The sequence below is a fragment of the Centropristis striata genome, chromosome 7 (assembly GCF_030273125.1).
Source record: "Centropristis striata isolate RG_2023a ecotype Rhode Island chromosome 7, C.striata_1.0, whole genome shotgun sequence".
Lineage (NCBI taxonomy): Eukaryota > Metazoa > Chordata > Actinopteri > Perciformes > Serranidae > Centropristis > Centropristis striata.
This window is the reverse complement of record NC_081523.1, coordinates 5,970,681-5,993,924: the sequence shown is the minus strand read 5'-3', so window position 1 is coordinate 5,993,924 and position 23,244 is coordinate 5,970,681. Positions and strand designations below refer to the sequence as shown.

The 23,244-nt window shown below is 36.8% G+C and overlaps 2 protein-coding genes across 3 annotated transcripts in view; one reads left to right on the top strand and one right to left on the bottom strand.

Moving 5' to 3' along the window:
* Window positions 1-7,248, top strand: part of znrf3 (zinc and ring finger 3) — a 102,863-nt gene extending 95,615 nt beyond the window's left edge. For both annotated transcript variants that reach the window (XM_059336958.1, XM_059336957.1), the window contains exons 7-8: window positions 2,965-3,067; window positions 3,607-7,248. In XM_059336958.1, the coding sequence (XP_059192941.1) occupies window positions 2,965-3,067; window positions 3,607-5,339 (1,836 nt within the window). In that variant the 3' untranslated portion in view covers window positions 5,340-7,248. The remainder of the gene's footprint in view (window positions 1-2,964; window positions 3,068-3,606) is intronic.
* Window positions 7,249-8,387: 1,139 nt separating this feature from the next.
* On the bottom strand, window positions 8,388-15,988 carry coq5 (coenzyme Q5, methyltransferase). The gene is made up of 7 exons (XM_059337456.1): window positions 15,792-15,988; window positions 14,779-14,928; window positions 13,301-13,525; window positions 11,800-11,906; window positions 11,029-11,117; window positions 9,792-9,903; window positions 8,388-8,791 (listed from the first exon to the last, which is right to left on the bottom strand). The coding sequence occupies exons 1-7, from the start codon at window positions 15,982-15,984 to the stop codon at window positions 8,690-8,692; spliced, it is 978 nt and encodes a 325-aa protein (XP_059193439.1). The 5' UTR covers window positions 15,985-15,988; the 3' UTR covers window positions 8,388-8,689.
* Between the last annotated feature and the right edge of the window lie 7,256 nt (window positions 15,989-23,244).

Genomic DNA, 23,244 nt, shown 5'->3' with positions numbered 1-23,244 from the left:
GGAGCATATTTAGGTTGTAGTTTTGCTGAAAACATAAAAGTTCAACACAAACACGAGCTGCTTTTTATCCAAACTGTGAGCTGGAGCCAGAGCGCTCTAACTGCCAGTGTTGGTGTGGTCGTCTACCCACTGAGCTTGTTTTCTTTTCATTACATATTCTGTAGACATGAAACATAATGCAGCTCTGTGGACAATAGAATGGAAGTTCCCCTGATGTGCTCGGGGACTGCAGTCCCGCCATCTTCGGAGCGGTGACGTTCTTTTCCGGCGCCTTTTTAGATGTTTGCTCCAGTCTTTGAGAGCACCTGGAGAGATAACGGTACCCAGGGTGCACCGGGTTGTGATTATGCTTCCTGTTTTCCCACCGTGGCCTTCTTTAATCCTCAAAAGGAGTCATTGTGGAAATACGCAGCCCCTAATCTGGGACTTACTGTAACAAGCATTGCTCATCCCCGATGAGACGGACACTGTGGGGACAAACCCCGGAGCCCAGGGGGACAAACGTAGCTGGTGCATGAGTGTTTTTTTTGTGGTTATGTGTCTCTTCGCTAAGGAAGAGAAGAAAACACAACAAAGTGGCGCCAGGATTGCACAGAGGAAGTGGCGATATAAAAGGGCTGAATGGCATCAAAGCGCTTTTTTTTGAGCAGCGAACCAACAAAAGCTCGGGTGGAAAAGAGCCCAAAGATGAGTCACATTAAGCCGTGGAGTAAAGTATTCATGGCAGCCAAAGAGCTCTCACTGGAGAGGAATATTATAATTCATATCCACAGTGTGATCCTGCTTGTTGTGAATTCCTCCACGTCTGAATACAAAGCGATGCATTCTTTGCACATCAATCCTCGAGGGTACGCCTCTTGTTTGTTTTGTTCCGGAAAGTGGCGACATTGAGCATCAGAGTTGCATTTGCACTGTTTGGTGGCAGCTAGTTAGGAGTTTTGTTTGTGGCGTGATGTAAAATCGGCTCCTCGGAGGTAAAAACTTCATCAGCACTCTGAAGTTCTGCACAGCTTTGCTGCCACCTTCTGGACATTTAGCCGCTCTTTTTATATTTATTTATTTATTTATTTATTTATTCACCCTCTAGAGAAATGAAACCCTGTTGTAGTTACTTCATTTATGCAGCACTCACTTTGGTAGTTTCTTTTTGTTGCCTTGACTTAATTGATTGATTGAGAATTCATTTGAACACGAAATAAAAGATGAACAATTTAAAACAAACGAACAACAATAAATACAAGACAACAACACAAAATGAAACAAGACTCAACACTTATTTGTGTTCAAAAGGAGGAAGCCAAAGCTTAGTAAATCCCACCCATTCTCCCTATGTTAATTTACTATATTCAGTTATATAACAACAATAATATTTACATATATGTATGTAAAACACATAGTAATGTAGTATATAAACGTATTATTACCATTATTAACTCTATGGAGTCTTGGGCTATTTTGTCCATTTTTGAATCCTTTTCATGTCTTTTTGTGTCTTTTTTGGTCATTTTGTGTTTGTTGTTGTGTCTTTTTTTAGTTATTTTGTGTCTTTTTTGTCATTTTGTCTCTCTTTTTTGTGATTTTGTGTCTTCTGTGTCTTTTTTTGTCATTTTGTGTCTTTTTTGGTCATTTTGTGTCTGATGTGCCTTTTTTTTGGTCTTTTTGTGTCTTTTTGTGTCTTTTTTGTGTCTTTTTGTCATTTTGTGTCTTCTGTGTCTTTTTTTGTAATTTTGTGTCTTTTTTTGACGTCATGAAGAAGTCGTGCGCCGGTGCTTTCGTAGACTCCAGAGGGTTAACATACATAACTTGTTATTATCTTACACCCATGTAGTCACAATGAGACTACTTACCTGCAAGAATCCAAAAGTTCAATTTAACACCTTTTATTTGGCCCTTTTCATACATTTTTAGACCTCATGGCCTCTTCGAGTTCTTATCTGTTGCATTAGCGCCACACCTTAACTTTCATCTGCTGCACAATAATTACAAGATAGCAGCGTTTTAGTTTCCCTTTAGCCCTGCATCGCTGCAAAATAATTCAAGTAGACGGTGTGAGAGGAAGCAGAAGAGAAAGAAATGAGTGTCTAACCCAATGCAAGGTTTCTTATTAATAATGCATGAGAGCTAGACACACAATCTTCCCTATAACACACACAGTATAGTAAACCATAAAAAAGTCATGTATACTATGCCATTAAATATTTTATAATATAGTAGGTATAAAGAAGTCACAGTATAGGATGCCATAAAACATATCACTTAAACCGTAGTACAGTATTTAATCAAAAAAGATCTGCAAAACCGTGAAAGTATCAAAATTTAATTCAAAATGTCATAATATAGCACGTTGTTTTACAAACATACAGCACTGCATTTGGTGAAGAAATGCTTCTAACCTTTCAATTTAAAAGTGTGTTTAAATGTGTTACCGGGCAGGCAGAATCGTACATCTCTAAATCAACAAATAAATAAGGTGCTCACAGATTTTTCTCAGGCATTTTGCTTGAATTAAATCAATAGCAGCAGTTCACTTGGACATTTCATTCACACCTCTGTGTCTGTGTCTGTGTGTGTGTGTGTGTGTGTGTGTGTGTGTGTGTGTGTGTGTGTGTGTGTGTGTGTGTGTGTGTGTGTGTGTGTGTGTGTGTGTTGGACTGTTGCCATTAATTTAATTAGTGAAAAATGCTAGAAGAAGCCCTTTGAGTCGCTGCCCTGCTTGTTTGAGGATTAGATGTTTTTGTCCACTTGCTGAGATATTGTGGACCCTTTTTATTATTTTGGTAGAGAGTCTTTAGTTTAGTTCTTTATGTTATCAATATTAATTGAGAACGTGTAAACGACATATGACATTTAAAAGTTCCAATGTTCCCAATAATGTGATATTTAGCCTGTATTTGCTGCTGTTTGCACTTTGTAAATGACCGTACAGGCCGAATCTGACAATTAAATCTTCTTTTATCTCTGCAGGAGCTGCGAGTTATCCCGTGTGCTCACAGATTTCATAAGAAGTGTGTGGACCCCTGGCTGCTGCAGCATCACACCTGTCCTCACTGTAGACACAACATCATCGGTGAGTTGGTGCACAGCCTCTGAATAATTCACCTTGAGGTTAAGAGAGAAAACTCTTTGCAGGGTTCGTACGGGTGCTTGAAATCCTTGAAAATGCTTCAATTTAAAAGTTGTATTTTCAAGGTTTAAAAAGTGCTTGGATTTTGGATAAATGCTTGAAATTCTTACTGTATTTCTCTTGCAATCTGACTATATCCATCTATAGACTATAGATAATCACATGTTCAATGTAAAAAATAATGAGCAGCCTATCTGAAATGAAGACCGTTCCTCCTAAAAGTGTAATACCATCTCTGTTGGTATGGTTCAGTGAAATCTCCCCTTTTAGTGTGCAAGTACTCATCTAAAACATGCAGTTAACAACAGCTGTAAGATACTGGAAAAGCTTGAAAATGGACCATGAAAGTCCATGAAAAATGCTTGAATTTGACCACTGCTAAAGTGTACGAACTCTGTCTTTGTCAGCAGCAGAAACATTGAAGGAAAACATGTTTATATAAAAGAGTTAATTCCTGAAATTAATTTTTATTTCTCTCACAGAACAAAAGAAGGGGAATCCAGGACCAGCGTGCATGGACCCTGGTAACCCGGTGCACGGCCGGCAGCGGGTGGTGCTGCCGGTGCATTACCCGGGCCGGGTGCACCGGGCCGGCCAGGTGACCGCCTACCCCACCAGGACCAGCATGGACCCCCACGGGAACCCCATCACCGTGCTCACTGTGGACCAGCACCCAGATCCTCAGGGTCTGTACCCGCCCCAATCCACGTCCGCCTTCCTCCGGAGCTACCACCCCACCCTCCACCTGGACCACTCCCTCAACCCCCACCACTGCGGCCTGGAGCACCGCGGCCCCCCCGCCTACCCCGCACAGCCGCACCACGCTGCTTTTAAGCGACCCAAGTTCCACGGACGCAACTTCTCGCGGGCAGCCTGCTTCTCCCAGTACGAGACAATGTACCAGCACTACTACTTTCAGGGGCTGACTTTTCCTCAGCAGCCGGAGGGGGGCCAGGGGCCCGCCATGGCGGGGCAGCTTGGTGGAGGGGGCGGGGCCCACAAGGCCCACCACAGCAGGGCCTTTCAGCAGGGGCTGCTGTACCCCACCGTGGTCCACATGGCGCCGGCCTCGTCGTCGAGGATCGGCGACAGCGGCAGCACGTCCGGGCTGAGCTGTTACCACGGCCACCGCTCGGTGTGCAGCGGTTACCTGGCCGACTGCCCCGGCAGCGACAGCAGCAGCAGCAGCTCGGGGCAGTGCCACTGCTCCTCCAGCGACTCCATGTTGGACTGCACCGAGGTCAGCAACCAGGGCGTCTACGGCAGCTGCTCCACCTTCCGCAGCTCGCTGAGCAGCGACTACGACCCTTACGTCTACCGGAGTAAGAGTCCATGTCGGGGCTCCGTGGGGGAGGCGGGGGCCGCGGCGTGCACCGCGGCTCCCGCCGAGGACTCGTCGTCCCCCGTCCCCCTGGGACACGACTGCCTCCAGCTCCCTCCCGGAGCGTCGGGGTATAACTCGGGGGACCACCTCTCCAACTGCAGCTTGGAGCCCAACTACAGCAGTCGCTCATCACTGGAACCCAGGGAGAACAGCAACACTAGCACTACCTCAGCCGGGGCCCCTGAGGCCCCCGGAGCAGACAGGGGGAAGGGGCCGCAGGAGGAGTCGGGGGAGCTCGGGGCGGCGGCTTGTAGCTGCTGCTTCGAGGTGCTTCCTCCTAACGTGGAGTGCAAAGGGGACACGGACCAAGCTGGGCCTCTGGCCGCAGGACGCTTTCACAGGGGGGGGGACTTTCAGAGCTCCTCCAAGAACTACTTTGCCCCCGAGCACATGTGCCCTCCGTCGGAGCAGGTGAGCTACGAAGGGCTGCCCTGCTGCTTCTACAAAGAGATGAAGGTGCACAGGGCGTCGACGGGGCGCTACGCCGAGGACTACGCTGTTAACGTGCAGTACGCGGACTCGGAGGCCTGCTCGGGGCAGGGCTGCTGCGAACTCAACCAGAGGATACCCATAATTCCTGAGGACACAGATTGTGAACTGGGCACAGGGGCAGAGACCCAGAGCAGCTTACTGCCCGTCAGTGTCACGGTGGAGGCAGAGGTGCGGACAGGGGAGCGACACGAGCCCAGGGAGGGCTACTTCACCTCGGGACAGTTTCGAGGTCAGCCGTACCCTCAGGAGGACGAGAGCCGGGCCTTGTTCCACCCGTCTCAGCTCTCTGCTGCACTGGGGAGCAGTTCCTCGACGAATGAGGGAGGTCTGGGTGTATGAACTATGAGCCCAGAGAGAAGGGACTCACTATGTGTTTGGTACCGAATCAGTCAGTCAATCATTAAAAAAACCCTCAGCTGCCTTGTTCTAACCTTGCTCTCCGAGCGCTGAATGTTATCATCTTCGATTGTGTGGATTTCTACTGAAATGGCCTGTCGTTTCTAGACAGTGTATCAAGTTCATTCCTGTGGCCACAAACGTCTCAGCACCAAGCTACGATATCACGGCACTGAGACAAAGTGATACTACAACACGGATGGAGGTTGTTAACTGAAACTAGAAGGTTCTAGGTTGGACTAGTCCGCCGCCATCAAGGCTTAGAAAGTCATCCGGGCCCATTTCTTGTGAGATTTTTTGAAGATATCTAGGCTCCATTTTTTTTTTTTTTTTTTTTTTGTGCAAGATCTAGGGGGGAAAAGTACACTCTTAATTCACAAACATCTACATGTATATGTGTGCACATGAACACTGACTGCCTATAAAGCTTCAACCACCAACTCAAATAGGTTGTACGGACATAGCTATACCAAAACAGAAAGACATGATTGTTTTTGTTTTTTTTTCTTTTACTTTTTGTCAAAAGCAGGGAAATGGGTCTTTTTTTTTTTAAGTGTCTGTGACCCACACATTTCTCTGAGGAGAAGAAGCTATACATATATATATATATATAAATATATATTACAGAAAAAAATGCATAGAAATGTGAATGCAAGGCTGACACTGGTCTCTATTCAATATAATACAGAATTTGTTTTATGCATTGCATTTCTGTCCAGTAGTGGCCTACCTGTATGAGATGTGCCAGAGCAACATGAAAGCCTTACGCTGGGAAGCTGTTTGTAGCAATATCGAAAAAAAGACACTGCACCGCTTTTAGTCGAACTCCAGTTTAAAGTGACAGTGTCTCGGGGTCAGTAGATTTCTGCAGAAGAAGAGTGCAGCATTCTGTCTTCTGTCTGGAAGCCCTTAAAAGGTGTTTTTTTTTGCTGTCACTTACCCGATTTCCTCAAAGAGGCATGCTCTAATAAATATCTAGAAACAAGGTTCTAGCATGTATCAAAAGGCCAAAGGAAAGTAGCTGGAAAAGACTCATATTTCATAAGGGTTCCTTATTGTACTGTGACTTTTTTTTTTTTTTTTTTTTTTTTAAACGATGCAGTTATACATACCACAGTGTATCCGTTTGAATCATATCATGCCATGCATAATACATACTCGATGCTTGTCATTCATGCCTTTCTGTTTGTCCTGCAGACTGTTTTTTTATACTGTTTCTATGAAATATACACATTCTCTACACAGAGGAAAACTTTCTGAAATAACCCTATTTATAAGTTAACCCAGTGCTGTAATCAAGTGAGAATCTAATCTTGCCTTTTGCATAGAGATATGTACCTACTGCAAATATAACATTTTGGGGTACTTGAGTCACTATTTAATTTTTTTTTTGTTATTGTTTCTAGCACTTAAGAAGATTAAAATGTGTACAAAAATTAATATTTTTTAATTTTTTAAGAATATAATTATTTTCTGTCATTACCATTACAAATGTTTTTTGTTTGTTTTTTTCTTTTTTTTAAAAAAGGCTAGAAATCAATCCGTGTATATTTCTGTACCTGTATAGCAAACACATTTCATAAATGGAAATATGTTCTCTGAATATTTATTTACTAATATATTTATCTTTAAGCCATGTCTTATGTTCAGAGTGTATGAACGTTTGAGTTATTTGGTTGCTTTTTATTTTGAGAAAAATCACTAACATGAGACTTTGTATATACATGGTAATTGCACACAAGACGATTAAATCTTCTCTGACCAAAAAACTGATTTTAAAAACTTTAGTACCATACAGTTTTGTAATTAAAGTGTACAAAGATCTGTAAAATATACAGTTTTATTCAAGTAACTCATGTTGTTGTGTCCTCATTTCTATTATCTGAATTCCACATTGAGACCACATTTTGCCTCAAAAAAACTTTCTTTAAATTTACCATAGCATGTCGTTTTTTTTGTCAAAATCAGCAAATTTTGAAATACCTAAAAATGCTAGAAATGGGTCAATTACAGCCTGTTTATACATATAACTGCATCATATGGCCAGAAATGTCAGAAAAACATATTATGGCATGTATAAAATTTAAAAGAAAGACAAAAAGTCATACTGTAGCATGTCGTTTTTTGTCAAAAATTCTCAAATTTTAAAATGACTAAAAATGCTTAAAATTGCCCAATTATAGTCTGTTGATCCATATTAGAGCATAATATGGCCAGAAATTACAGGAAAACATCATATTATGGGATGTCAAAAATTTGAAAGGAAAAAAAAAGTCATACTATAGCATGTCGTTTTTGGTCAAAAATTATAAAATTTTAAAATGCAAAAAATTGCTAGAAATGGCCCAATTACACCCTGTTGATACATATGAGCGCATAATATGGCCAGAAATGACAGAAAAACATAATTTTATGGCATGTCAAAAATTTTAAGAACAAAAAAAAGTCATACTATAGTATGTCGTTTTTTGTCAAAAATGCTCAAATTTCAAAATGCCTAAAAATGCTTAAAATGGCCCAATTATAGCCTGTTGATCCATATTAGAGCATAATTTGGCCAGATATTACAGAAAAACATAATTTTATGGGATATAAAAAATTTTGAGAACAAAAAAAAAGTCATACTATAGCATGTCGTTTTTTGTCTAAAATGCTCAAATTTTAAAATGCCTAAAAATGCTTAAAATGGCCCAATTGTAGCCTGTTGATCCATAATTGAGCATAATATGGCCAGAAATTACAGATAAACATTATGGATTGTCAAAAATGATAAGATTATTAAAAGACAAATAAATCTGATTGACAAAGAGCTGTGACACAAAAAAGTTGGTAAACTTTTCAAGTAAAGGTGTGAGTGCATAATATGGCCAGAAATGACATTTTTTTTACCTTTTGACCATTTTTTGACAAAAAAAAACAACATACTACATGACTTTTTTTTGGTCAAATTTTGGTCAAAATACAGCCAGTTTATTGACAATAATCCATTCAGAAGCTGATACAAGTTTTTGACAAATTTTTATTATTTTTTGCCAAAATGTAGATGTTACAAAAAATATTCCAAACAAACTGCCAAGAGAGTAAATAACCATTTCATTGCAGATTTTGACATTTTGGTTTTTAGTCTGCTTTTTTTCCAACATTATTAAATACAATTATTGGACGATGAGCAGGAGAATAAATACGTCCACTGACATGATGTTGAGTCACTGTACAGAGAGCAGCTCTGATGGTCTGAAACACTTAGCAAGTCTTTTTAGGGTTTTTATTCCATCGGTGTCAAGAGTGAAATCTCAGAGCTTGAACCCAGAGTGAAGAGCCACGACTCCAGCAGTGAGGTTGTGATAATTCACACAGTAGAAACCTGCGTCCTCGATTATACATTTAAACTCCTCCTGGAGAAAAAGAAGAAAAGACAAAGGAAATAATTCAGAACCATTTCATCCACAAGAAGTCACTATTGCACACACTTAGATTAGTGTTTGGACTCAAATATTTAATACTGTTGCTTCAAAGAATGCAGACTGGCAATGTTGCAAATACCTGAAATTGCATTATATTACTTTGATGCATGTTATAGTATATTTAAAAAAAATCAACATATTATAGGATGTCCAAAAGTTGAAAAAAAATTCATACTATATTATGGTGAAACATTTCAGAAAAAGTAAAATTGCCTGTTTATACATATTAAAGTATAATGACAGAAAATATCATATTATAGGATGTACAAAAATTGGAAAATCTTAAAATTTTAAAATACCCCAAAGTCCTAAAATTGCTGTATTTTAGCGCCTTTTATAATTCCAAAATTGACCAAAACAAACACCATATCATGTCAAAACTTTTTAAAAAGTCATACTATAGTATGGCTAAAAATTCCAGAAAAAGGTCTTAAAATTTAAAATGCCCCAAATTCCTAAAATTGCTTGATAATAGCCTCTTTCTACATATTAAAGTATGTTCTGTTAAAAAAAAAAAAAGACAGAATAACGGCACACTGCTATGATGTCAAAAAGTTGAAAAAACCCATCATGCAATAGTATGGCGGAAAATTTAAGAAAAAGGTCATACAATTTTAAAATGACCCAAATTCCTAAAATTGCTGTATTTTAGTATGTTTATACATGTTATTTTATAATCTTTCAAAAATTTACAAAAAAACCCACTATATTATGGGATGTTTCCAAAAATGTAAAAAAAAAAAACGTCATACTATTTTCAAAAACAGGTCATTAAATATTAAAATGACCCAAATTCCTAAAATTGCCTTCTGATACATAATGATTTTTATTATGAAATTTAAACAACATCTTTTATGTAACCTGTTAGTACTTGAAGTGGCGATGCAGCAGTAAAAAGGTATTAAATGTAACTTCAGCATTTTTTCCTCACCTGGTCTGGAAACTTGCGGATGCTTTCTACCAGATACTGGTACGACTTCCAGTCTCCAGCTATCACCTCCCCCAGGACTGGGATCATCTGGAAACTGTACGCGTCATAAAGCCTGAAAAAAGGGACCAAAAACATGCGTTAGAAGGGGGGAAATGCCTAAAAATTGCTTAGAATTGTGTCACAAAAAAGGGCCAAATTATACTCTGTTGATCCATATTAGAGCATAATATGGTCAGAAAGAACAGAAAAATATCATATTATGGGATGTCAAAAATTTTAACGGAAAAAAGTCATACTATAACATGTCGTTTTTTATCAAAAATTATAAAAATTTAAAATGACTAGAAATGCTTAAAATGGCCCAATTATAGTCTGTTAATTCATATGAGCGCATAATATGGCTAGAAATAACAGAAAAAACATAATATTATGAGATGTCAAAAATTTTGAGAATGAAAAAAAAGTCATACTATAGCATGTCGTTTTTTGTCAAAAATGCTCAATTTTTAAAATGCCTAAAAATGCTTAAAATGGTCCAATTATAGTCTGTTTAACCATATGAGAGCATAATATGGCCAGAAATGACAGAAAAGCATCATATTATGGGACGTCAAAAATTTGAAAGAAAAAAAAAAAGAAGTCATACTATAGTATGTTGTTTTTTGGCAAAAATGCTCAAATTTTAAAATGCCTTAAAATGGCCCAATTACTGCAATGTGTGTGTTGTTCTTTTTTTTTAAGAAATGCAATTAAAAGAGTTGGAAATGAGTGACTGGCCCTTTAAAAGCATCACATACTATTCTTCCTGTTCTCTTTCTTCTTAATGAGTGGTAACTAATTCATTAATACATCTACTTAGCAGACAATAGGTCTGAAATTGGCCCACCATGCTCCATAGAACAGGTCACATTTAACTTAACTTCATTTTTTATCTCCTCAAGTGTTTTCTACTACAAAACCAGAGGAGGGCGCTCTTCGTCCAAACCACACTAGCTCAGTTTCTAAAATTTAAAAATCATGGAAGGACACAAAGATGTTCAGATAATAAAAATATCTATAAATAAACATCTTTCTGCTGAGTAGAACTGAGTATTTATGGAAAATCCTCAATTTAAAAATGATCTTTTCTCTCTTTTTTCGGTAAATAACACCATTGACAGGTGAAAAATGCAGCATGAACAACATTTAACAAGTAAAAAAAAGAAAAGAAAAAGAAAAAGTGAACAATTGTTCTCACTTCGCCAGTACAGGATTGGTCACTTTGCTGAACTCTAAACACATGAACCTGCCGCCAGGCTTCAGGACCCGCAGAGCCTCCTGCAGAGCCTGAAGAAAGAAAGAAAGAAAGAAAGAAAGAAAGAAAGAAAGAAAGAAAGAAAGAAAGAAGTGATATAAAAACACAAAGCTATTAATCATCTAATTCCTCAATCAAGATAAATACTTCTTGGTAACAGCTTCTTAAATGTGACGATTTCCTGCTTTTTCATTTTAAAATCACTCTAAAATTGTGCAGCATTGGATTCAGGACATTTTAAAGACACGTTTGTCTGTTTTTTTTGTTTTTTTTTGCAGATTTCTGAAATTTTATACACTGAAAATTAATCAGTAAAATACAAAAAAATATCAACTGTCACATAGTAATACAAATAATCACCATAAACACTGTACAATATTTCTATAATTTAATTTATATGTGCAATATTCTCTGTGCAATGGTCCATATACAACTGCTGACTCTGTCTACATTGCATATAAATTTCCTTAAGTTTTTTTATTTTATTTTTGTTTTAATTGTTTAATTTTTTATATTTCTACTTGTTTATATTGTATATTGTTAATACTTTATTATATTTTTTTACTTGTTTATTTGCTTATATTTCTAGTTTGTACTGCTGTTGACTATTTATTGTTCTTTGTTATTTATTGTAATAACTCCTGGTAATTTCCCCATTGTGGAACTAATAAAGGGAATCTTATCTTCTGTTATAGCAGCAGGTTTGTACAGTACCTGATCTATGTGAGTGACGTTTCGAATGCCGAAGGCGATGGTATAAATGTCAAACTGGTTGTCATCAAAGGGAAGCTCCTCGGCGTCGCCCACCACCCAGGACAGACCTGCATAGACACAAAATATATAAATATAAATATAAGATCCAGTCATTATAATGAGAATATATCTGGAAACAATTGAGTGTGCTTGAAAGAGAACACTATTCACCAGGCGTAACTTTTTTTTAATTTTGACTATTTTTCGCTACTTTGACTTTTTTTCTCATTTTGACAGTTTTTTCGTGACTTCAACTTTTTTTCTCACTTTGACTTTTTTTTTTTACAAATTGTTACAGTTTTTACTAATTTTGTCTTTTTTTCTTATTTTGACTTTTTTTCACGACTTCAACTTTTTTACTAATTTCGACTTTTTCTCATTTTGACTTTTTTTCTCATTTTGACTTTTTTTTTTTTACAAATTTTCTCAGTTTTTACTAATTTTGTCTTTTTTTCTTATTTTGACTTTTTTCTCATTTTGACTTTTTTTCTCATTTTGACAGTTTTTTCATGATTTCAACTTTTTTTCTCATTTTGACTTTTTTCGTGACTTCGACTTTTTTTCTTATTTTGACATTTTTTTTTATGTTTCTCATTATTTTAGATATTAAGTCATTATTTTGACATCTTCTTCTTGAAAATCTGCGGTCTTCATTTCAATTTTTAATTCGAATTCCTGTGCCGGAGGTTGAATGCAATTTAGATGCACTTGCAGCTGTTATTCCAGTAATTTTACCTGATTAATATTATGTCACAGGACCCATGCCTAATAAATATACATCTCAAAACTTTAAATCTATAGATGTAGTTGACAGCTAATTTTAATAACAATAATACAAACAAAACATACATTATATACAACAAGCTATTATAAAATACTGGTCACTTTTACTGACGTATCTTGAAAAATGAATTAAAACTAATTGTTTTGCACTGAATTGCTGAGTGGTGGATGTTTGACACACAATTTCATTTTATTGTAGAATAAAAATGACGAATAAAGAAATCTTGAATTTTTTCTAAAGGAAATGTTCATAACCAACGATGCGGTCAAGGACCGTTGGAAAGTTCAAATTTAGACAATAATGTCTGTTTTTAACAGCTTTTTTCTACAATAAACGGTCTCTTTTTGGTGACTTTTTAAAAAAACAACACTTTTAAAATCTGGGGGGTTAATACGAAGCCCTGCAGACAGTTATCAGAAACCTGGATAAGATTTTTACATGCTACAGTCTCCCAGTTTCTTTCAGTGACTCCAACCTAATTATCCAGCTCCCTCAAAGCAAATAAGTGTTAATCCAGACGCCTGATATAACATTTAACATGTACAGTAACATCAACAGGATATCCCTAAAACCTGTGTAGAGGTAAACATGCTCACTAAAACTTCCAGTTGAGTAAAAACCTGCAGCAGAGTGTGAACACGGCCCTGAAGTCGTGTAGTTTTAGGGTCAACATCGTACCAGAGGTGATTCCCATGCTGTCGGCTTTCTGTTTGCCCACTTTCAGCATCTCCTTGTTGATGTCACAGACCACGGCTCTGGATTCCCGAGGACCGTCCTCGTCCTCTGTGGAGTACTGGTCTGAAATGTCCTGCCACGACGGCGTCTGCATGGTCCTCGCCGCCCGCCGCATCTGACGCTCCTGCTGAGAACGAACGTACTCCAGGAAACGGAAAGAAATGTCGCCTGAAAACAAAACACAAGTTAGTTTAGTAAGTTGAACCCTCTGAACCCCAACAAGTCGTTTCAGGGCAGTTTTTTTTTTTGCTCGTTTAACGTTTTACTCGCTGTGGCATCAATATATAAAATACATGTCAAATCTATAAGTCCTTCAACTCTGTAGAATCAGTACAAGCATGACTTTTTTTTGTGACTTTGACTTTTCTTCGTGACTTCCACTTTTTTTCTTATTTTGACTTTTTTGTGACTTCGACTTTTTTTCTAATTTTGTCTTTTTTACTAATTTTGACTGTTTTTCCTCATTTTGACTTTTTTTCGTTACTGACTTTTTTTTCTCATTTTGCCATTTTTTGTGACTTCAACTTTTTTCTCATTTTGACTTTTTTACTAATTTATACAGTTTTTTCTCATTTTGACTTTTTTACTAATTTATACAGTTTTTTCTCATTTTGACTTTTTTTACTAATTTGTACTGATTTTTCTCATTTTTACTTCTTTTCGTGACTTTTAAACATAAAAATTGGATCTCCACCTGCTATACATATCCAACTACTTGCATTTTACAGCCTCTCCTGTCATCTCCTCTCAGCTCTGTGTAAACAAATTTTCAGTGAATATTTGCCACGTGACCGTTCGTCTCAGCAGAATCAATCATGTCTTCACAGTGTCACTGAAGAGCAGAATTTAATGTTTTAACAGGATCTAGTTATTACAAACGGTTTATTTTTGGCGACATTTTAAATGAGACATGTAGAATAAAGTGATTTTGACAGAAATTTCACAATTTTAAGCTTCGTTTTGCTTATTTTTTCTGACCAAAACTTAAGTAACCTATGATCCGTTCAAGGACTGCCGGAAAGTTCAAATTCTGACATTAATGACTGTTTTTACAGTTTCTTTCTACAATAAAATGTGTATTTTTGGCGATCTCTTAAAGAAAACAATGTTATATTTAAGGATCACTTTTCCGGTGGGATGGTGAGGTTCAGAGAGTTAATCCCAGTGATTAAAACTGAACCAGCCAACACAGATAAAGCACTTTTTAAGGTGATTTTTGTCATTTTATTTTGCTAATTAAATGCAATGCCTCGGTGTCATCTATAACTTATTTTTTCTCAATGATTTGTGTATGGAGCAGTGCCACTGTTAACACTTCATAACAAGAAGTTTTTGAACTGTCTTAGACCACTGGACTAACATGTACACATTTTGAAAATTGGCATATTTTCCCTTTAAGTTCTGCAGAGCTGCACACTCACCTGTTCCACCCGCCACATCCAGGAGTCGAACCCCGGGCTGCGGGTTCATGACGTGCAGCAGCATGTCCTTCCACAGTCGATGGATCCCAAAACTCATGGCGTCGTTCATGGTGTCGTACTTCTGCGCCACATTCTCAAACACCTTATACACTGAAAGAGCAAAGAGAAAGAGAAATCATCTGTTTGTGTTTTTTCTCACACTTTATTTGAACAAATTCACATGTTGTAATTGCTCTGACCCAGTCATCTACCCAAAATGCACCCTAATATTTCCCATCCACTCACTGGTTTTATTGGTCCACTTGTATGCCGAATTGTCAAGCACATTCTTACGAATTTAAAAACATCTAAAATCCCATTTCTGAATGTGTGCACTTTCACAGAAAGCCAGTTAAGGTTTAAATTGCATGATTTTTAACTGTAGCTCGGCAAAACTCAGCAAGACCTGCAGTTTAGGAGATGCTCTGACCCAGACATATAGCCAACTTGTACCCTAATATATCCCAAATACTGACAGTTTTTATTGGTCCATTTGTATGCCGAATTATCAAGAAAACTCTAGTGATTTCAAAAACATAAAATCCCGTTTCTGAGTGTGTGCACATTTGCAGAAAGGCAGAGAACATTTAAATTGCACGATTTCTAACTGTAGCTCGGCAAAACTCAGCAAGACCTGCAGTTTTGGAGATGCTCTGCTCCAGCCAATAATATTACTAATATTACTAATAATATTACTAATATTTCCCACTCACTGACAGGTGCAGCTGTAATGTTATTCACCTCACCTGTCAGAGGTTACAATGTCATGTCTTATCAATGTACATACACATAAATAGTATAAATTATAGGTTTTATTGGTCCAATTGTATGCCGAATTATCAAGAAAATCCTCACGATGTCAAAAACATCTAAAACCCCGTTTCTGAGTGTGTTTACGTCCACAGAAAAGCTGATAACTTTTAAATAAATCGATTTTTAAACGAGGTTCTGTAATGCGACAGAGCGTCTCTCACCTCTCTTCGCCTTCTCCGTCTCCGGCACCGTCTCGAAGCCGAAGTGTGTGCTTCTGTCTCCGGCTGCATCGCTGAAGCAGCGGCAGGTGTTCGGTGCCCGGCAGCATCCGGACCGAGCGGCTCCGGTACCGGTAACAGACCGGAGAGAGAGACGCACCGCCCTCCGGACGAGCAGCCTCACGGACGCGGCCATGTTGCCTGATTACACAACTGTGCGACGGGCTGTCGTCATTCACGCGCGACGATAATATTTTCAGATTTTTATTTATTTATTTTTCATTTATGCCTTAATATTTTTGTGATCGTTTATTATTGTTTTTTCACTTTTTCACTTTCAGATTAAAGTTGGGGTTTGCAAGTGTCCTATGCGTACGGACAATGTTATATTTTCAAGAATGTATTAATTTATTATTTGATTAATGTAATTTTTATTTTCTTTTATTAAATTAATTGTCTTGATCATATTTGATTTAATTAATGTCTAACTGTAACAGAATCTAAAGAACCTGATGAATGTCTGTTCATTCATAATGGTCAATAAATTTGCTTTGCAGGTAAGCTCAATGCTGTTCAAGATTTTTTTCTGTACCCTGATTAAGATAGATTGACTTTATTTATGTTATTATTTTTTTATTTTTGTGCCTTATTTGTGTATTTAATTTATTTATTTAAGTGCCTTTTCATATTGTATTTGATTGATTGTGTTTATTATTTCAGTGTCTAACTGTATCAGAATGTAGATAACCTGCTGAATGTCTGTACAGTTGTAATGTTTAATTAAAAAAATAAAAAAATAAATACAATAAAATAAAATTAAGGTGTCCTGTTGGTTGTTAATTTCAGATTATTTGTTGTCATTCTCATAAAACTTCAGTGGTGGAAAGTACCTTTACTCAAATACTGGACTTAAGTAAAAAAAATTAAGTATTTTCATTTATGTAACTTTATACTTCTACTTCACTTCATTTTAGAGGTAAATATTGTACTTTTTACTTCATCACATTTAGCCGCCTGCTTTAGTAACTTTTCAGGTGAACATTTAACATAAAAAACATGATTTAATTTAATATTATTATGCAGGAACAGTATATTAAGTAATTAAAATGAGCCCTACCTTGGCAACATTAAGTTGCTGCTTCCATAAATTAATAAAAAATAATCCAATAATGTTTTTAGATATAACAATCTGCATAATGAGTTTATTGATACTTTAAGTACATTTTGATGCTTTAAGGTTTTGAATGCAGGACTTTTATGTGTGAATAGTATTTCTATATTATTCTTCTACCAGTGGCTCATTCGTCGTCATTATTTTGTTCCTGGCTGTTTCTCCAGAGGACTTTCATCTGTTTGTTCTATTTTCTATTCAAGGCTCGCTGCTCACACAGTCGATAGCTGCACGCTGGATGCTGGCAGCTTATTAAGTACTCAGAAAATTTACGTGAGCTAAAGTTAATGCAGTCCGACACAGCAGTGCCTCAGTAAATCTGCCTCCCTGAAGGTTATAACGGCAGTTTTCTTTCTATATATTGTTTCAGAAACATGAACTTTACATTGTTTTTGGAGGTTTCAGTTTGAGATGCTGCTGAAGTAAAGGGTTAACTACACATTATACTATATAACCTTCATAAGGAACGACTTATAGCAGAATTTAAAGGGAAGTGTAGAGTGGATGTGTACATTTTCTGTGCCATATTTTAATAGGATTTCATGGGGATTTACTTAATTTACTCATTATCATTAAAGAAATCGGATTGAGGTGAATTATCTGTGTCAGATCACCATTTTTCATCGCTTTTCTTCTAATATTAAGAGCTGTGTTACTATGATTATCTTCATTATCAGTTCATATTTTGCTTTTTTATCAAATTATTTGATGCATTTTGTGAATAAAAATCCACATAATGGTAATAGACACCTCCCGTTTTTACCAGAACAAATAAAACTAAAATAAAACGAAATTACTTCTAACTTTAGAGCTGCAACTATGATTATTATATTCATTATCAGTTCATCTTTTTCCTTTTTTATTAAATTGTTTGACACATTTTGTGAATAAAAAGCCACATAATGGTAATAGACACCTCCCATTTTTACAAGAACACAAATAAGTTATTACATTACATTCATTTTTGGTGTGTTTATTTAAAGAATATACAGATTTGTGGTGCAATTTGTATTCTATACAATAAATAGCCAATTTGAGCTCTATCCAATGCAATTAAAGGTGACATAAAAGCTATAAATTATTCATTTTTACACAGTAGATTGTCAGCATCAAATTGACGACTTGTTTTTATAACGTTACAGAAGCATTTTGATATTTGTGTTCTGTTTTTTGTGTTTTTTTTCTTTGTGTGTTATTGTGTGTTTAAAGGTGTGTGCAAGGTCCCTAAAATGAATCAAACTAAAATAAAACGAAATGACTTCTGACTTTAGAGCTGCAACTATGATTATCTTCATTATCAGTTAATCTTTTTCCTTTTTTTATTAAATTATTTGATACATTTTGTGAATAAAAATCCACATAATGGTAATAGACACCTTCCGTTTTTATCAGAACACAAAGATATCATTACATTCCATTCATTTTTTGTCGTTTTTATTTAAAAATACACACATTTGGGGAACAATTTGGGGTTGAGTGAGTAGAAGAGGGTCAAATCTGCATCTGTATACAATTAATGGCCAATTTAATCTCCATCCAATATTTTTGCACAGTAGATTGTTAGCATTCATTTTGAACAACTTGTTTTTATAACTTCACCTAAGCATTTTGATATTTGTGCTCTGTTTTTTGTGCTGTTTATTAAAAAAATATACACATTTGTGATGCAATTGGGGGTTGAGTTAGAAGAAGAGGGTCATATCCCTATATGTATACAATTAATGGCAAATTTGAGCTCTATCCAATGCAATTTAAGGTGACATAAAAGCTACAAATTCCTCATTTTTGCACAGTAGATTGTCAGCATTAAAATGACGACTTCACAGAAGCATTTTGATATTTGTGTTCTGTTTTTTGTGTTTTTTCCCCACTATGAAGTGTGTTATTTTGTGTCTAAATGTGTGTGCACGGTCCCTAAAACTAAAATAAAACGAAACGATTATAGAACATCTTAATGGCTCTTGATTATTTTCCCAGCAGCAAGCGACTGTCCTGAAGGCAGAGGTGAAAAAAAGGTAGCGTACATAAACAGCTTTCAGCAGCATGAAGCTACAATAATAGAGGAGAAATGTGGAGCATTAAACAGGCCGATGCATGTACCGTAAACCACTGAAGGGCATGCAGAGTGCCTTAATTGCAGCAGGTCACAGACGAATCAGAGCAGACAAGTCCCTGCACAGCCACTAAACCCTCGTTCACACAGTTCAAATCCACCAGGAAGACCTGCTCCTTTTTTTTTCTCCTAACAGTCTCTCTCTCCCTAATCTACCTGACTTCAGTAGCCTGAGTGCAGAAAGTGGCAGGTATTGTCTTCCATTCTTCTCACTTTCTGGTCCTGACAGTAACCAGACACGGCCTCGTATTGTCCCTTTGTTGCCTTAATTACTGGTCGACTCGGGTTCAGAGTTGTCAGCTTACAGCGTCTCTGCTGCTCGGCGGTGGGAAGGTCTGACCGGAGGGACAGGAAGGGGGGTCAGCAGGGACCCGGGGGACTTATAAGAGTCCAGCTAAGGATTAATGTTACAGCTGCACAATTACTATTGAATTAATAATAAAAAAAACATTTTAACTCTATGGAGTCTTGGACTGTTTTGTCCATTTTTTAATCCTTTTCATGTCTTTTTGTGACTTTTTTGTGTCTTTTTTTAAAGTTATTTTATGTCTTTTTTGGTCATTTTGTGTCTTTTTTGTGCCTTTTTTGGTCATTTTGTGTCTTTTTTTGTCATTTTGTGTCTTCTGTTACTTTTTCGGTAATTTCGTCTTTTTTTCTAGTCATTTTGTGCCTTTTTTGGTCATTTTGTGTCTTTTTTGGTCATTTTGTGTCTGTTGTGTCTTTTTTTTAAGTTATTTTGTGTCTTTTTTTGTCATTTTGTCTCTCTTTTTTTGTCATTTTGTGTCTTCTGTGTCTTTTTTTGGTCATTTTGTGTCTTTTTGTCACTTTGTCTCTTCTGTGTCTTTTTTGGTCATTTTGTAGTCATTTTGTGTCTTTTTTGTGTCTCTTTTTTAGTTATTTTATGTCTTTTTTTGTCATTTTGTGTCTGTTGTTGTGTCTTTTTTTGTCATTTTGTGTATTTTTGTAGTAATTTTGTGTCTTTTTGTGTCTTCTGTGTCTTTTCCGATCATTTTGTGTCTTTTTGTGTCTTTTTTGTCTCTTTTGGTCATTTTGTGTCTGATGTGTCTTTTTTTTTAGTTATTTTGTGTCTTTTTTGTCATTTTGTAATCATTTTGTGTCTTTTTATGTCTTTTTTGGTCATTGTTGTGTCTTTTTTTTGACGTCATGAAGAAGTTTCGTGGACTCCAGAGGGTTAAGGTCAAAGGGCGAGCCTCAAAGATTCAATATCTTACTGTTGTTGTTTGAACTTTTGTAGAAGGCAAAACTGCAAAACCTCAGCCAAGAATAATGTAATCAACATGATTTTGAATTTAAAAAAAGCATGCATTCAATGCTTTTTTAATTAATTAATTAAACTCGCAAGCAAAAAAATGAACACCACAGGGGTCAAGCACTATTATTATTATTGGGGTCCACATAAACATGACAACCAGTAGAGGGAGTAAGAGGACCGTTCACAGAGTCTGTTTTTTAGTTCCCAGCACTGGAATGTGTGTGTTTCTGCTAAAAGATGAAACAACCTTGAAATTACATGAAACCTATAACAGGTTTTTAGTTGTGGCTCTCTCACACACACACACACACACACACAGTAAAGGTGGCGTCCTGGGAGGAGAAAACACGCTGCAGTGCCAACACGCCCGACATGCTAGAAAAGGGTTTGGAGCTGTTTAACCATAAATGTGGTATAATTTCTACACAGGAGCTGCCAGCAGTTTACCTTCCTGCAACACCACAGATAGGGTGAAGTCGGGTAATCTGGGACTTCAGGTAAAATGGGACAAATGAGCTTCTACATTAAGGGCCTTACAGTATTAGCAGTTGATGCATTTTTCCTAAAAAAACTGTACTTTACATGAAACAATTGGTGCAGAGATTAAAAAAATAAATCACTGGTCCCAGAAGTTGCACAGGAAGCCAAGTGGCATGTTCATTTTTTATGTTTTTTGGTAATAAATAAGATAAAACAATAATGGTTTAACACCAACATGGCTATAGTATGCTGCATTTCATTAACATCAAAAGACTCTTTACTTTTTTAAAGGAAAGGGGTTTGATTGACTACTTAAACCTCTAAAGTCCAGGAGATTTTGATTCAAATTTGTCAACTTCCTCTGCATTAATTTCTGTCTGTGTTTAGCATCTTTCAGTCTGTCCTTACATCACATGCATGGCTCCTTTTTCTCCACACAAACTTAACTATCAGTCTGATTTTACATTTTATTTTAAGCTTCCGAAAATACAAACAAAAGGCACAGGTGTCTATGGAAATTTATCATTTTTTTTAACCATTTATACACACAAAAACAGCAGAAAAAATAATAAATAATAAAACTACAAAACAGTCTATTTGCATGTAAAATAAAAATAGTAATAGTTTTCATTGTAGAAAGAAAATTCCCATTTTAAAAATGGTCTAGAAACATAAATGTCACACTGTGAAAGCTCCTATGATTGAACTTTAACTGGCTTTCTCAGCTTTTCTACATATCATATATAAATAAAGTTATTACTGTAAATAAAACATGTGTATTTTCAATAAATAGATGGACTCCAGAGGGTTAAAGTTGCAGCACGACAAATTCCAGCGATTTGGGTTGGTGGACGCAATAAGAACGAGTTGTATTGGTACAGATTCGTTCATATTCAACATATTCAGTGACTTAGAAATGGTGAAATTTAATATTCAGTATGTGCACTTTGCAGAAATTCCAAATATCTAGATAGATAGATAGATAGATAGATAGATAGATAGATAGATAGATAGATAGATAGATAGATAGATAGATAGATAGATAGATAGATAGATAGATAGATAGATAGATAGATAGATACCACCGTGGTGGAAATTTGTCTTTGGTTTCCCCAATATATAAAATACAAACATGACACACATAAAAACATACAATCACACACAAAAAAACATACAATTTCTGAATATTTTGTCAACCGGGTGGTCATATTTTTGATTTTTGTCTTTCCAAATAAGTGAGTCTGCCCCTGTTCTGGTTTAACCTTGTTACATAAAAAAGGTTTGCTGTATGTCTGCGTTTGTAAGCGTGACAGTGGGAAACTTTAGCGGGCTCGTTGATGCAAAACTTGCTGCAAAATCTGGTTTATTGATGAATTCCGAGCCGTGGTGGATTAGAGCCTCGCAGGGCCTCTGCTCTCTCTAAACTCATAGTAAAGGCCAGTAACTGTGGGCTGGGTGTGGTGATCCTGATCCTGATGTGGGTGTTTTATGAATATTCTGCACATGTGCACTAGTGTTTCATATTACATTAGTGATTCTGGAGGCATGGTTTTGCAGTTTCTATGATGTTTTTATGACCAATATTACTGATTTTTTAAATCCAGTGGGCCTAACTCGCCCCCGCCTCAAGCTCTTTTCTGTTTTTCCACTGATTTCTGAATGACTGTTCGATGTCTGATAGGATTATCATATTTTTGAAGAAGTTCTGCACAAAGTTTTTGCTGTAAAACGTGTCTCAGTCAGCAGCATCAGAGGTCTGTGGGCAGCAGCTTGATTTGGGATTTTCAGATGCCTCACAGCCAAGATGTTTTTCTAGAGACCTAAACAGTTTCACCTTAGTGTTTCTGCAAAATTATGAGCCCTCGTTATTGCACATGTACTGCCATACACAAACATTTTAAAGTGTTTTTGCTTCTCTGTGGAGTTGCACTTGTCTTGCCAACAAACAGAGCAGTTACTCAGAAAGTTTAAAGCCTTTAAACAGTTTCAGAGCACTTGAAAGAAACAGAAACACCTTTCATGAATTAAGAAGTCATCACTGCAAAAAAACATCCCAAGTGTTCCAGCTTATTACACGTCCTCCCATGTTTGTTTTTTTCATGGTGTTCCAGTTGTAAAGCTGAACTCCTGCTGTTACTCTCTAAAATGTGCAGGTTGCATGCTTGACCTCATCCCGGAGGGGAACCAATGGGTTACACATGGCACTCCAAATCTTCCCTCCGTGTGTGTGCATCCCAAAACAGTCTGGGAGTCATTTTGCATATCTGATAAGTATTTAGCTCTGCAGAAAAAAAAAGGAGAAAGGGATGCCCAGATGTCCCACCATGCAAACACTACAGCAAGTCTTTTTTTTTAAATGGAATGGTTTCAAATGGAGAAGTGAATGGGATTAGCTTGATCCGGTTGTTGTGGCCCATAT

Coding starts and splice junctions, on each gene's coding strand:
- coq5 (XM_059337456.1), bottom strand. CDS start 15,984: ATGGCCGCGTCCGTGAGGCTGCTCGTCCGGAGGGCGGTGCGTCTCTCT. Junction 14,929..15,791: donor GACGGAGAAGGCGAAGAGAG/GTGAGAGACGCT, acceptor TTGCTCTTTCAG/TGTATAAGGTGTTTGAGAAT. Junction 13,526..14,778: donor GGATGTGGCGGGTGGAACAG/GTGAGTGTGCAG, acceptor TTTTGTTTTCAG/GCGACATTTCTTTCCGTTTC.